Source organism: Typha latifolia, chromosome 4 (assembly GCF_019914945.1).
Source record: "Typha latifolia isolate L0001 chromosome 4, TyphaL0001v2, whole genome shotgun sequence".
Taxonomy (NCBI): Eukaryota; Viridiplantae; Streptophyta; class Magnoliopsida; order Poales; family Typhaceae; genus Typha; species Typha latifolia.
Genome location: NC_133089.1, coordinates 12,519,948 through 12,535,932, shown reverse-complemented (window position 1 = coordinate 12,535,932; position 15,985 = coordinate 12,519,948). Strand labels below are relative to the sequence as shown.

General features: G+C 33.0%; 2 protein-coding genes across 4 annotated transcripts; one reads left to right on the top strand and one right to left on the bottom strand.

The window, feature by feature from the left end:
• Positions 1-679: 679 nt before the first annotated feature.
• Positions 680-2,487, bottom strand: LOC140787067 (1-aminocyclopropane-1-carboxylate synthase 3-like). Its single transcript, XM_073135818.1, has 4 exons — positions 2,296-2,487; positions 2,066-2,197; positions 1,802-1,962; positions 680-1,725 (listed from the first exon to the last, which is right to left on the bottom strand). Exons 1-4 carry the CDS (start codon positions 2,440-2,442, stop codon positions 801-803), a joined length of 1,365 nt encoding a protein of 454 aa, XP_072991919.1. The 5' UTR covers positions 2,443-2,487; the 3' UTR covers positions 680-800.
• A 9,397-nt stretch (positions 2,488-11,884) lies between these two features.
• On the top strand, positions 11,885-15,976 carry LOC140786056 (uncharacterized). Of its 3 annotated transcripts, XM_073134225.1 has the most exons (10): positions 11,885-12,121; positions 12,208-12,330; positions 12,490-12,561; positions 12,641-12,715; positions 13,735-13,818; positions 14,893-14,962; positions 15,056-15,147; positions 15,394-15,435; positions 15,593-15,673; positions 15,760-15,976. In XM_073134225.1, the coding sequence occupies exons 1-10, from the start codon at positions 11,933-11,935 to the stop codon at positions 15,844-15,846; spliced, it is 915 nt and encodes a 304-aa protein (XP_072990326.1). In that variant the 5' UTR covers positions 11,885-11,932; the 3' UTR covers positions 15,847-15,976. The 3 variants fall into 3 exon arrangements, with proteins under 3 accessions (XP_072990326.1, XP_072990325.1, XP_072990327.1); XM_073134224.1 differs by having other exon boundaries at positions 14,893-15,147; XM_073134226.1 differs by lacking the exon at positions 11,885-12,121 and having other exon boundaries at positions 12,648-12,715.
• Positions 15,977-15,985: the final 9 nt, after the last annotated feature.

The window sequence follows — 15,985 nt, the reverse complement described above, 5'->3', positions numbered from 1 at the left end:
GGCAAAAGGGTACTACGGCAGAGGGCAATGATGGCATTTTAGAAAATAAAATTTATATTTAATTTTAGCTTTGTCACGTAATTAACCTGCTATATTGAGTGGAGGGGTAACTTGGTCAATTCACTTATTCTGTCAACCGCGTCAGGGGGTGGGATATCTCTAACAGTTCAGGGGGTCATAGTGTACCCAAAAAAAATTTACGATGTCATTGTGGAAATGAGTGGCAGTTTAGGGGTGAAAAAGGAATTATCCCTAAAATCAATCAACATGCATACAAAGTTAAGCGCATTAAACTTATACGAGAACCAAACAAATAGACGATATTAAAATGAGAATATTGTGTTTCCTTCGTACCACAAGTTCATATTAATTTACTCCAGGCCTGTGGTAGGATGTTTCCTAGTAAATGAAAGGAAACAGAGTACACAAGGTTTATTTAGAGTTAAATATACTTTATCTTCTTGTATTTATATACTAATATACATAATATTAGTCCACCAAATCATCAAAAATGCCCCTTTTTTGGGGGTCAAATATAATAATATAATAAAATTATGAAAATTTCCAAATTATAATAATAACCCCTCAGTTATATAAAAACCTTCAAAATGTTCTGTTTCATTAGCGATTTGGGTGATACTCTGTTTCCAAGTTGCACCGAAAAACAGAGACTCTGTTGTAACATGAAACCTCCGCAATCCAAGATTATTATTATTATTTTTTTAAAATGAAGAAGAAGAAAGAAACAGAGATGAGTGTACAAATTTCATACATTGCAAAAGAAAAGAAAAGAATTTTTACTATCTTTCAGAGTTGCGTTCAGAAGACAACAATAACAACGACGGAGGGAACCACTTCTTAACCAATCTCTTCACGCCTCTCCTCGGCTCGTCGCCATTGCCGCCCAACACCACGAAGCTCTTCAACCTCTGCAGGGCGACGTCGAGAGTCTCCTCGCTCATGTTCGCGAAGCAGAGGCGGAACCAGCCGGGCTCGTCGCAATGGCACGACGAGCCGGGGGAGATGTTTAGTCCCACCTCGTACACCATCTTCTTCCACAGCTCCATCTCTGCATCAAACGAGTTACACTTGAGTAGATGCCTCGCGTCCACCCAAGCAAACAACCCCGCGTTGCTCTCGAGACACTCAATTCCGATGCCTCGCAATCCTTCCACGAGCTTCGCGTGCCGCTCTTTGAGCCTCCTCTGGTTCTCCACGATGTAGTTTCTCGTGAACTCCTTGTCGGAGAGGAGAGCGGCGAGTAGGTATTGAGTTTGGGAGGAGATGAGCCCGAAGCTCGACATCTTCGTGGCGGCGGCGACGACGGAGCCGTCGGTGGAGTAGACGGCGCCGACTCGAAATCCGGGAAGGCCGAGGTCCTTGGAGAGGCTGAAAACGATGTGGACGCGAGCGTTTGCATACTCTGCCACGCTGATGAACTCGGGCGAGTCGAAGTTGGTCCCCGCGTAGATCTCGTCACTGATTAGGTGGATGCCTTTGGCAGAGACGAAGTCGACAAGAGTGTTCAGTTCAGATCGCGACATCGTGGTCGCTAGTGGATTGGATGGATTGGTTACCAGCACTCCCTTCACCCGCAGCTTGCGTCTCTGTGCTCGTTTGTACGCGTCTTCCAGCGCCGCTTTCGTGATTCGGAAGCCGTTCGAGCTCGTGCAGTGGATTGGAACGATCTCCACTCCGGTGCGCCATTTGAGATCCCTATCGAAACTGTAGAAAAGTACGTCAATTGCATAGCAGTGATAGATTACTAGCATCTTCTGACCCATATCATACGATTACATACCCAGGGTAATACGGAGTCGGCAGGAGAAATGCGTCACCGGGCTCGGCGAGACAGAACATGAGGATCTCATTCGCAGACGTAGCGCCGGCGGTGAGGACAAGATTCTTCGGATCAAATTTTACTCTGTTTCCTCTTATCTCTCCCATAAACTCAGCCAATGCCTGTATAAAAAATTATGCTACTAACGTTAGCATTTGACGCACACTGGCATAGCTTAACACGATCAAATTAGCATACTATATCAAGATAGATCGAGGAACCCACAAGCTTGAAAGCGGGCATGCCATGGTAATCCTGGAACAGGGCAAGCTCGCGGAACACCGAGACGCCGTCTCTCTTGAGGCCGGCGGCGTCGGGGTGGCTCTCCAGCCACGACTCAATGAGATCAAACGAAAGCTGCAAAGAAGGAAAGACAGGAGGACTACATTACAATGTTACCAAGCTTTAGCTAACTCGAGTGACGAGAGAGAGAGAGAGAGAGTGAGCATATATACCTGGTTCTCTGCAAGACCCATTTGGATAATTCCTTTTGGATTGGAGTTTGGATCATACGGGTTCTTCTCATACTCCTGCCATCCCAGGAAGTACGAGGAGTCCTGCCCATGCGAGTTGCATGCAGCCTTCCTTGAGAGCAGACTCATCCTTTGAGATATGTTATGGGACACAGTAAGAAGAGAGCTGTTGATGTTCTTAGGAGTCTGGGATGTCTCAGGTACTATTTATAGAGACTTAGAACGTTTGACATTAGATTTTGGAGAGAGAGAGAGAGAGAGAGAGAGAGAGAGTGGGTAGGTCAAACCAAAGGTCAGCCAATTGGCTGCCGACATATCTATGGCTCTCTACCTGACCATGAAAACTCTTACAGAGCTAATAAATATTATTGCCGGATCCAATTTCTATCTAAATAATTATCGTGGAAAAAATTATTTAAAATGACTTAGTGACTCTTGTATACATGGAGTAATAATTTAGTAGGGCTAAGTGACTCTTGTATACATGGAGAAATTTTTTTTTTCCTAACCATTAATAATACAACTCTGTATACATTAAGAATTGTTAAACTAATTGAGTCATTGGAGTTGTAAGAATTTAACAGCCAGGCCCCAGTTGGTTGTCATCTCCTTGCAAGTTGTATTTAATGCCAAGTAATTAGGCGCAAGGAAATGGACCTTTGATGGTGACTAGTGGTATAATGCTCCTTATTAGAAGGGAGAAGAATAAACGTATTTATACTCTCTCTGTTTTTATAAAAGCCTATATTTTTACTAATTACCCCCCCAAAAAACACCAATTAAGTTTAAAAAAAAACCTAAAATTAGAATTTTTTGAGATTTTTATATAACTATTATTTAAAATATTAGAATTGCAACTAAGATCTCCTGTTAGACCTGTTATTATGGTCAATTTTTACCATAATATTTCTAATAAATTATTTTAAAAATAAATAAACACGTATAAGTGACTACCATACCCTCCTTTTAAAATTTTAGAGTAATTATAATTAATTAGATTTAACTAACGAGATGACATTTGTGGTAATTATAATATTTTAAAGAATTAGTGGCAACTATGTAGTTTAGTGGCAGTTATGTAAAAATTTTCTTATTATATATTATTATTATTATTATTATTATTATTACTTCAACAACAATAAAGTGTGGGCATATAGTTTATCATTTTAATTACGACTGCCTATCATTATTAATTCCCTATTATTATATGTTAGACATTTCCAAAAGTAGCGGGATGAAGGCCCTTGATATTAATACACATGTACTCCTTTTTATCTCCTCCATGTAGAGATTTGGTTGGTGATTAATTCCTCATTAAATTTCTCCAAATGGAATATAATTATGTCCTAATCCGAAAGTAGCTTCCAAAGCCGAGTCATAATCACGTTAAAACTATTCAATTGGCGTTTTTGTTATACCTTCTATCCTTATCAAGTAAAATCTAAGAGAGATCTCATCTCCTTAATGAGTCTATTTGTCAACCCAAAACAAGCAACTGCCGCAATTTTTTCTTCTTGCGGCTTCCTGGTTTCAATCTCCTCTGACCAAATCATTCTTTAGTCCACATTCATGGCTTAATTAAAGTAAAAAAAAAAAAGTGTTAAGGAGAGGATTAAGTGTCGGAAGTTTGACTTCTATAGGTCAGTCTAGATACGTCGTTAGATATATACTAACATATTAATCAGTTGCATCTGGATGGACCCACACAGAGCTTGCCTACATACGATTAACAACATGCGTTTAATTAAACCTTGTAGTTTATTAGTTAAAAAATCAATTGATTGGGACACGAAGTGAAAGTGTTGGTACTATTAATTTTAGATGAAAAACTTAAAGGGTCATACGTCTTCGAGTTTTTATAGTGTTAGATACATCGTACAGTAGAGAGTATAATTATAACAAAGAAATAAAAGTTCGGTAGCGGATAAGTAATACTATACGCCCATTAATTTCATGTCACAATGTCTATGTTCTCAACGAGAATGAGAAGCAAAGTGGTGGCCAATTCTCCCTCTACAACCTCTTTAATTTCCAAAGTCCATAGAAGTAGATTTTGCTAATCAATGCCATCATCCTATTGTCTTGATCCCTAACTTTCGTCTTTGATACATTGATCCTAGTTCTTATCCCTAGTCATCAAAGTCCACAAACTAATTATAAACTAGGTAATTAAAGAGACAATATCAAGTGAGGTATGAAATTTATATATATATATATATTAAATTCTCCATTCAGTGGCGAGTGGGTCAGAGAAGCAAGATACAATGGTTTCATGTTGGATTTGTCATGCATGTAGCTATTTATTCTCATCAAGGGTTGCCATTCATATTAGTAGTCTTTGTCACACTGTCACCAACTAGAAAATAGAAATAGAGTGAAAGCAAGCACTCTCTCTCTCTCTCTCTCTTCTCTTCTTCTCTTTCACCACTTGCAAGAGGCTGGAAATCTAAAGAGTTTCTGGGACCTTTTTTTTAATGGCCAAGAAACTGACATATATACTGCTCAGGTATTGTGAACTTCGCCGTTGTTTCACAGCATAAATGTCTCATTCACTAACTATCTTTTTAGTGTTCTTTTATTTTATTATTATTATTTTTTTTTTTGCAGTATGTATGCATTGTAACTATATTTATTGAGTGAGATAGTTAATATTGATGACTAGGGTTTTTTAAGGTAAGGCCTGCAGTACTGTAGAGTGGTTTATGAAATAAAATCAGGGGCGAGATTAGGAATTATTTTATCTCTCTGTCCTTTGGCTTGATTTTAATTTATGGTACAGTGCAAATGGCTAAACTACTCTTGTTATTATGGGGGTAATTCATCTATGTTTATATGTTTAAATTTGACAACTGGTTTAGTGTTATCTTACGAAAGTCATAGTTACGATGGAAAGATATTTTTTTTTTCTTCTAGAATAGTATTTTAATTATTTCAATTAATAAGAATTTTTTTTATATAAATTAGGATTTAAAGTCATGGAAGATAGCAAATAAATGAACTTAGGGAAAGAAAAAAAATGAAAGTGAATTATAGAATTATATAAAATATCTCATATGAATAATTTCATAGAGAGATATATCAAACACAGTGCATATAATAATATTTGCCTCTTATGATAGGCTTATATAGAATTGTTTCAAGTGGAAGAAGAAGAAGAAGAAGAAGACAAAAACAATAAAGGAGGAGCGAGAGATGAGAAGAAGAAGAAGAAGAAGTAGAAGAAGAATAGTAGAATAATATATTTTTTTCATTACCACTTCTACACGTGGTGAATAGTAGTACATAAATATGAATTTTAATAAGAGACTTGTTAGAAGAAAAAAATGAGTAAGAGATCGAAAGAAAAAGTATAAGAATAGTACAAATAATATTTCTCTTTATTTTATATAAATATTTAATTAGGCACTAAGTAGCAGAATGACAAACTTAAAAGAATAAAGATGAAAAAATTTCGACATAGAATGAAAAACCAAAACATGCTTAAGAAAATGAAAACTATGTGTTTTCCATGCAAATCACCCATATTTCTTCTATTTTAATTGATATTTTATATTTCATATATATATATATATATATATATATATATTTGAATATATAAAATAGAAGAAGAAGAACGCACAATCAATTGCCCACTTGTGTGTCAACATCTGTGCACTTGCAATACATAAGCAATTGGTTTATGTCGAACCATTGAATCTGATATCAATTAAACAGAAGATATTGGAGTCCCAATTAAAATGAAAGAGAAAGATATCCATACACAAAGCTAAGTATTGCATTGACCCAATAAGCTATATAAACTTCTTCTTCTTTTTTAACCTAAAAACTCTTGTCAACTTGATCACACCCATGCTCTAAAAGCTTAAGCTCTTTGTAGAAGAACAGTTATTTTCTTTAATGGTTTTATAACTGTTTCATTTCATCTCTCTTTCCACTGTTGGATTACTCTCAAAGGGTATCCATGTCCACGTTAATCAAATCTGTTGACAGATTAATTTATCAAGTAGCAGCAGCATATATAGATTCACAGTGAATCCATTGCTGTCTCGTCCAATAGTGGGAGCCTTCTCTTCTCTATCCTGAATCTAGTCTTCCATGGCTGTAGCCAACTTGAAAGGTTGATACGTCAACAAAGAAAACAATTGATACCAAACGAAAAGGACTGCAATGCAAGCTATGTCATGCAAATGGTTGGGAGATTTTGACCCCAAGAGTTCAAAGACTTCAATTCTTGCCACTATCTGGCTCCAGTTGGAAGTCATGAGATGCCATAGTGTTCAGGTACTAGGTGGTTTTTTCTTCTTCTTTTATTCAAGGTACTACTACTAGGTGATTGAAATCTTCAACTTGAACAACTTATATCCTTTCTTTATTTTGCTAAAGAAAATTACAAATAATGTCCTACATTTTGACCATAGTATAGATAAAATCATCTCTTTTCATTATTTCTAAATATAATTCTCTATATGCTAAAAAATATATAGTCACACTTTAATAAGACCTCACAGAATGGAATAACTTTGTTTCTTTGTGGAATAAGACCTATTCTAGAATAAATATTCTAATTTTTTTTAGTACAAGAGAAGAAAGCTAATATCGGTATAAAAATGTTTAGTTCAATACTAGTATAAGGAGTAATAATTTCATTTTATGCGATAAAAAGTTGATATTAAAGTATTGAAAAATAATAAATTTATATTAAAAATTAGCGATGTTTTATACCAAATAACAAAAATAATCTTGATTGGATGTAAATTAGTAGTAGTAATATATATTCATCTAAAATTATAATATTTACATACTTAAAATACTCTATATACCCACACTATGAGAAAATAATTATGCACTGCAGCGTAACGCAGGATTATAAGCCCGCATTGCAGGAAAATAACCTCACTCTCTAGATAAAATAACTATGCACTGCAAAAATATAACCCAACACTGTCGGGGTAATTTTAGATTAGATACGAGAAAATAATCCCGTATTTTAATAGTACGTTTAAATATTACGGAGAAAATAATCATGCAATGCGAAATAATTTTAGACCAATGCGAGATTATAAGTCTGCATTACAGAAAAATAACCTCGTACCATGATAATATTTTCAAATATTATGAAAAAAAATAACTAGGAAGTGCAGGCATAATAATTTGCTTGCATTTTTTTTGTAGAATTTATTAGTCAAAGAAAAAAGATCTAGAATTTTAATCGTAGGTGAAACAACCAATATTTAAGAGAAAAAAAATAGAGAAAAGAGAAAATTTCAACATAGGTGATATTATATATATGGATAAAGCATAGCAATCAAACTACACTACTTTCAACTAAATTGTCTACCAAATACAAGTGATTGACTATCTCAAAACATTAGATGGTTAAGACATTGAACAAAGTAAAGTATGTCATTGTTCAAGAACTTTGTGTTATGAGTCAACAGGACCAAAACTTGAATTCAATTGCCAAATAAAATTCCCTTCTCATGTGATTTTACAACGACCAATTAAACCAATGCAACGGGTAAGGTTTCTCTATTCTTAATTTTCCTCCAAAACTTAGTAATTAGTATATATATATATATATATATATATATACAACAGAGTTGTAGAATTATTATGATTAATTTTGTCAACCTGACATGAACTTGTGTACTAATTCAACATCTTAACTTTTGATTATGATCAATATTTGCTTATCTAGTTTCATAGTTTGCTATAATGTTTCTAAATCATAAGCATGATTAATTTTATAATCATCTTATAAATTCTTTCTGCTTTACTAGTGTCTTGATCCATTTGAAGCTACTGTTATGATCATTATCCTTATTAATCTGCTCTTCTTGTTAAACTATATATAGTGGTCAACTTTAGGATACATTAATCTATTAAAACAATATTACCAACAATTAATTAACACATATCTGAATGCTTCTTTTTTTTTTAAAAATAAAATAAAATTATGCTTTATATTTCTAGATTAATTTACTGCAATAAATAACTTCCAAGTCCTACTTCAAGGTGGGCTCTAATTGTATCCAGACTCACAAAGAATGAATTCTCTCCCTCCTTTTTGCCTTCTGGGTTAAGTATATTTTACCCTCCATTAGTTTGGATTATTTTACTCCTTTGAATTTTTCCTGGAATGCATGAAGATGATGAGATTATCTAAGAAACTTAGTTTAATTTCAAAAAAAAAAAAAAAAAAAAAAAAAAAAATATATATATATATATATATATATATATATATATATATATCAATTGATACAGAAAATCCACGTAAAGTGAATTTCGTTTGAAACTGTCAATATGTTTACATAAAAAGATTAACAATTGTTGTTTAATTAAAAATTCAAGAGCTTAAGAAAACCTTTACTCAGGTTTTGTTTTTTCTTTTGTTCTTTTTTTATGGGGGCATTTGCACAAAAAATATTATTTAGTTTTCAATTAATTTAAGTTTAGTTAAGTAATAAATTTTTAAAGCAAGTTCAGTTAAGTTATGTAAACTTTTAGGACTAATTCTAGACTCAGTATACTTGACCTCTGTATATAGAGGAGTTATGCTACTTTATTTAATTATCCAAGCAGTCAAACATTGAGGAATTATTGAGTTTATCTGTTATTATCAGATTATTATTTTATCTTGATCGTTAAATCGTCTATCTTCATAAGAGTAGGTTTTAACCATAGAACCCTTTCGAGCTTCTGAATCCTAGCCACCATCCTCCACCGTGAGCCACCCTAATATACGGACTTTGCCACCATTCGACGACTATTGCAACGTCGGATATCTTCACCTCTGTTCCTTTACTTTTCACTCTGACATTTAATTTACGTGAAATCAAAGCCGTTAGAACCTTATCTCATAAGACAATAACGAGCAAAGTGTACTTAAAAGAGAGTTTACTTGAAAAAGTCAAATGTCTTAATTATGAGTTATAGAATGCTGTTAACAAATTCAATGTAAGGTCCAGAAAGAAAAAGAAGGATAGCTTATGATGATAAAGAATTAAATACTCTTATCCTAAAGTGTAATATAATATATATTATTCGTCTTTTGTTAAACTAGTTTATCATGACTTATGTACTTCTCATATTAATTGTAAGACAAATATTAGGAAACGTGTAGAGAAGTATAATGTTCGCTCGAGCAAATAAGAATGAACCTAAGGTAGAATTCTTATTTCTATTTGTTTCATTGTAAAGTTGTAGGACATATTAAATCACATTGTAAACTTCTTCAAAAGAATTAGAGCATACTTTCTTTTATAAGGTGAAAAATAATTAAGTTTGGGCTAGAAAAAAGAACTTTATCTCACCCTTTTAGGGTGATGTTATTAAATAATCCCTTAGTGAAAAATAATTATTTATATATCTTAACAACATGTTTTTGTGTATCTATCTTATTTTTTAGCTTTCTATAATTGCTTTAGTATTGATTGACCATTGTTGCGTTCCTAATTTAGCTGATTTGGATTGTTTTATATTTCCCATTTTTTATTTTATTTGTATATTTAAAAAATAAAAAATGAGAAATTTAAAATGAATGCACTTTTTGAATTAACATACCTACTGTGATAGTAAGTTATCATATTATGGAATTCATGTTAGAGCTCCAATCATTTGTGTGAGCATTTTGTATATTGTCTCTAAGTATCTTATTTATGCTTAGATATATTTCGTTATCTTCTATGACTCCATTATAGCTATTGTGATTCTATCTTAATATGAGCACTGATTCACTTTAGACATTTATCTCATTAGTATGATCTTCATAGCTTAACCTTTTTTTTTTAATCTTAATTTCATCTATATGAAAGCCATATTGAAAGTGTCCAGCTTGACACCGTACACTCATATATCATTTATGAGTCATGTTTATAATTTAATGGTGCATTGCAAATGAAGAGCTACAAAACCTATTTGTGAAAGCCATAATTGCACCGAAATATTATGTGAAATAAAAAGAAGGAAAAAAAAAGAGAGAAATAAAAAGATGCACTTAATTGAAATATGAGAATGAGATCTATCATTGGTTTTGACTTTAATTTAATTTCTCCTTTTGATGTTCATTATATCTTGAAATTGCTCTCGTGTTTTAGAATTTTACTAAGAAGAATTAATGATATACTATAACTAGAGTATTCCATTTGATTATTCTATATGATCAAACCACTTAATGCATAATATGCTAATGTTAACATTTGTATATCTAATCCATTATAACCTTACAATGTGTTTGATTCTTTTTCATTTGTAAATTTAAAATTTTTAAATAAACCAAAAATACTTGGAAAAGAATTTGTGAATTAAAATGATAAACTTTTACTGTGAGCAGTTTGATATATTGAAAACTTAAACTTTTGCAACACAAATTTCTTAAATTTTAAAAGAATTTGTGAAAGATTTTTAGGATTTTTTGGTTGAGAAATTATGTTGATTAGAAGTTATATTTTAAGTAAAATTTATTTATTATTAACTGTCAAAAGAAATTTCTCTTTCTCTTAAATTTTGGATAGTCTATCATATTATTTGTGTATATCTGCATGCACATAATTTAGATATTTTTACACACAAAAAAAAGTCAGAAATTTTTCGATGCACATACATTAGAAGATTGATTCTAACCGATGAATGATACTCGATGAACATCATTACATTCGATGAATGAGGATAAATAGTAATCAATAATGATACTTAATAAACAGTATTATATTCGTATGATGAATAGTGTGTTTGAATGCATCTGTAGATTTTCACCTTTCTATGACTTTCGTGGATAATTATTTAGAGCTATTTGAACTTTATGTAGCGGAGGTATGAAAAATAGTTTTATCCTAACCCTAGGAAATCTCATTTATTATTTTTTAAGCATCTTTTAAGGATCGCATCACGACCTTGTGAGACTCCGTGACAGAGTGTGTTGAAATATTTTTAACATATCTCATCTTTTCTAAATCTTGAAGAACTTCATCTTGAGATTCATTAAGTTAGAAATATTAATTTCATTGAGGTTGGAAATTGATCATGAAAAGTAGTACATCATATGTTTAATTTAGTAAGACCTTACGTGATAGTCTGCTTAGTCCATTCTACGGCTGCTATAGTTATTTATTAATTGTTCGATCTTGAAAAGGAATAGTTTACTTGGGTTTGGAAAATTTTGTATGTAAAATTTTATGTATTTTGTAAATTTTCAAACCATAGACGCATTAATTGAGATGATAAAATAATTTATATAATACAGTTTCTCCTAAATAAATATAGTTTAGTTGAGAAAGTTTCACTAAGATTCCGACAAATATATAACTTAGGAGATAGAGTTCGAAAAAAAAAAAATTAAAAAGAGGTAAAATAATTTTTATTCGGAAAAAAAAATATGGGCCCTTTTAAGTTTTGGACGAAAAAAGTAAACCTATATTCTAGAAGAAATTAATGAAGTTTCATTTATACAATAAAAAGTCAAAGCGAAGAGTGTTTTTTTTTTTTGAAATAAAAGAAAATGTATTAATCAGCTTCCCTTAAGTATAGGAGGTTCAACTAACATCAAAAGAGATACGAGAGAAGGGGGAAGGATCCCTCCCAAAAGCCATATTTCTACCGTAATTTATGAGCTAATATATATATGGTAAAAAAATTGAAAAGAAAAGCAAATAAGCAGTCATCAATGATAGCAGCAGATGCCCAAAGCCTCGGATGGAGGCATTTCAATGTGTTAATAAGGAGCCGCGTCGATTTTAATTATAGAGTGAGCGATCGCCCGCCGATTGAGAAAGCGAAGAGCCCCGACAGCTTAATTTTTAACCAAATATGGGTACTTTTTTATTTTTAAAGTTTATCTCATCTTTTATTTTTGTATTATCTTGTGGGTTGTTCTGTTCACTTGTACGCTTTATACAGAGACGCCGTCATCGAAAGAGAGCATTGCCGCGGAGAGTCTCTCCCTATTCTTTTTGTCCTCTATCTATCAATTCGCGAAAGACGGCAATGGCTTCGCGATATCCTCCTTCTGTTGCATTTAAGGTTCATCTAATTCAAATTCGCTGCGACCCTTCTCTTGAATTTTATTTATTTTTTCTTATTTATTTCCGTAACCAAAAGCTTTTGTTTTTCTTCGTTGGAGGTAAAAAAGGAGAAACCTTTTTGACAGAGATTTTTTTTTTTCTTTCTTTCTTGTGGCAGATAATTCTGGGTTCCGCTTCAGTGGCCCGAAGAAATATATTAACCGAGATGGGATACGAATTCGAAATCATGGTCTATTACTGGAGATATTTTACATATATATATATATATATTTGTTGATATTTTGAAGCTAATTTTAATTGTAGTTTAGACTGCAGACATTGATGAGAAAGGAATTAGGAGGGAAAAGCCGGAAGAGTTAGTAATGGTTCTTGCGGAGGCAAAGGTGTGTTGTTTAGTTACGAACAAAACTATTCAGAGTTCTTGAGAGCCAAATCTAAATTTCTCTTACTATGCTATAAGGAAAGTTCATTATTCAATTAATCCATTCAGTTGTCTAGCTGTTTCTTCGTAGAAAAGTTTGAGGGTGGATTGTCGTGCTGATGTTTAGATTGGTGATAGCTCTTTAAAAGCTTAGATGTTGCATCTTCTTGGGTTGCATTATTAGAAATTAATGAGGGCCAATGATATGTTGCAATTGTGCTTATACCAATATGTACTACTTGCTAGGGGCGTTATATGTGTGTCATAAGGTTTATTTATTAGGGCGTTATATGTGTGTCATTGAAACTTAGAGAATTCTAGAATTATCTTCCACAAGAAATCCAGAGTAATTGTTTGACTGGTTCAAAGTATATATGCGACTCCACTGACTTTAGGTTTTTAGGGAAAAAAATTTGATGAATACTATAGTCATGTTACCTATATGAAATTTTGGTTTTCTTCAGGATTTCAAGATGTTTTTACTTGATTGGATGCTTACATATTGATAAGTAAAAAAATTAGAATGAATACATACCACTCCTCTTTCATCAGAGAGGTGATGCCCCCTTACTTTTCGCTAAATGCTTATATAATATCTAATAAGTCCAAATTTCAGCTTTGTAGCCAAAGGAAGTTTTCTGGGCCATGTGTGGACATCCTTTGCACTATGATAGTGAAAATCATGAGTCATGATGCCAATTGATTGTAAATTACTTTTTCTGTGGGGCTAGGTTTCTCCTGTTTTATAAGTAATTTATAGGGCACTGAAATTGCAAAATTAGCTCTTAATTTAGAAGAGAGTTATGTAACTTAATCACACAATGTTGTAGTGGTATCTGTAAAATATCCTGTACTCCACATTGCCTCAAGGTTGAAATTCATACTCAACGCTTAATTTATGTTCCAGATAGGTTTTACCATTGCTTGATAATAGTTTGATGTCTTTTATGTTGCTTATGGTGACGTAGAATGTCTCCTCAGGCTGATGCTATCATATCCAGGATGAAGATTGCAGATTTCAGAGATGAAGGCACTGAAGCAACACTTTTAATTACTTCTGATATAGTATGTTTCAGTTTCATAGTTGCATCATCCCCTTTTGAACCATTAATGAGCAATTATGTTCTCTTTTCTTTTGTTTTCCTCTTTGACTTTTTACAGATATGCTTAGTTGAGCTTTGCATACTTATGAGTTAATGCAGGCTTGATATTTTATCCATGTCTATTTCTAATATGGATGTCCATATTGCGGAGTAGTATATACTTAACTTTAAACTAATTTCGCACTGATGTGACCCTAAAACAGGGCTTTCCACCTCTATGCCAAGATTGTTGTGCTGTAATCACCATGGGCCATATTCTATGAAGTAGTGATGATGTACTGATATCTTGCTTACTTCCTGCAAATAATGGAAGCATCTGGTTTCAAACTACACAGAAGTACGCCCCTTCTCTGAATGGGTCTCTGCATGCTATCTAATATACATTCAGATATCACGAGTTCTAGATACCTTCACGCAAACATCTAGAACCAGTAGATTGGCTGCATATGAGAGGAACGATTACTTTTGCAAATAGTACACATAAATGATAGTGTTATCACTTATATTACTGGTAACTAAAGATTAAGCATATTTGTACTTCATAAATAAATTCTGCTAATGACGTGAAATGGTTAACATGTTAATCGAATGAGTCGTTTTGCATTGATATATTTTCTTGATTAATCTTGGAGAATTGGATCTCTTTTGCATTAGTATCTGTTCTTCAACTAACTTCTATTATTTGTCGTTACTTATTGCTTTCTTAGAATTCACTTCTACACATTATATGTTAGCAGTTTATCACTTAAACTAAGGAAGCACGAAAAGGGTGAGAATAATTCTTTATACAGGCAAGAAAGGGTTAAATTTCATAAAAAGAAAAAGACACATAACTGATTAAGGATTTGAAATTGCTATGAATCTACATATGATTCATGCAGTGTGATGTTTTGTGTGGCTAATTACAATCTCTTGTTAGCTTACGAGCTCCTATGGTAAACAAAAACGAATTAGTAACTTTTCTTTTGTTCGTAGAACTGTAGAAGCATTTATTAGTATTATTCTTCTTACATACTGAACTATTATTAATTTGGAGGTGGTAGTCCATGAAGGGATAATTAGAGAAAAGCCAACCACCAAGGAAGAAGCACGCCAATTCCTGAAAGGTTTGCTTATAAGATTTACTCATCTTCACTTGCTAATCCAGTTGGCTATGGAATTAATATTCTTTGTGGTACTAATACTAACACGATCCACAGGCTATTCTGGTGGTCATGTATCAACCGTGGGGTCTGTAGTTGTTACCAATCTAAAGACAGGCAGGAGATGTGGAGGTCTGGATATTGCTGAGGTGATTTTGCAGGATTTCTTGCACACAGACTGTCATATAATTAATGATTATATAATATTCTTTTACCCAGCTGAAAGCCTAAAAGATGAGGCCATCACTGGATTTGGAGAACTTAGTAGTACCATGATTGATCTTGAATGGATGAGAACAATGAACTAAGGACACATTTCAACATGCGAAACACATGTTTTGTTTTTTAACCCGATATGAGCATGATTTTGTAACACTTCTGGCAATTTCTGGCAGGTATACTTCCATGATATACCAGATGAGATCATAGAGAGCCTGGTATCGTCCTCACTTGTACAAGACATTAGATAAATCTTAAAAAACTTTTTCCTTAGCTAATATTTAATGCAAATTGATTCATTAGAGAAAGAATCAACAGGATTTTGGATGAGATTATTGCATTACCTTCTCCTTTTATTTTTATTCTAATTATCAGATTGACGAGGGTATTGTGTTCAATGTCGCGGGTGGCTTACTGCTAGAACATCCATTAACATTGCCATTTGTTGAACAAGTGGTTAGTTTTTACCTTGTGATAATTTCCTTCAGTAATTATTCTGGAATTTGATTAAACAAGATTAATCATACTTGGTGGTTTTGCAGGTAGGTGCCACTGATAGTGTGATGGGACTTCCAAAGGCTCTTACAGAAAAATTGATTCATGAAGCTCTTCTTCCTCCTAGTAAATAATTGAGTATCTTTCATTTGTATGTCATTTTTTTTTATTGAGCATCAAATGATTAGCTCCAAAAACCTTAAAATGTATGAATACCATATTTAAGGGCAACGAATACCCACATTGGCACATAGTTTAGACTTAGCTTCTTGT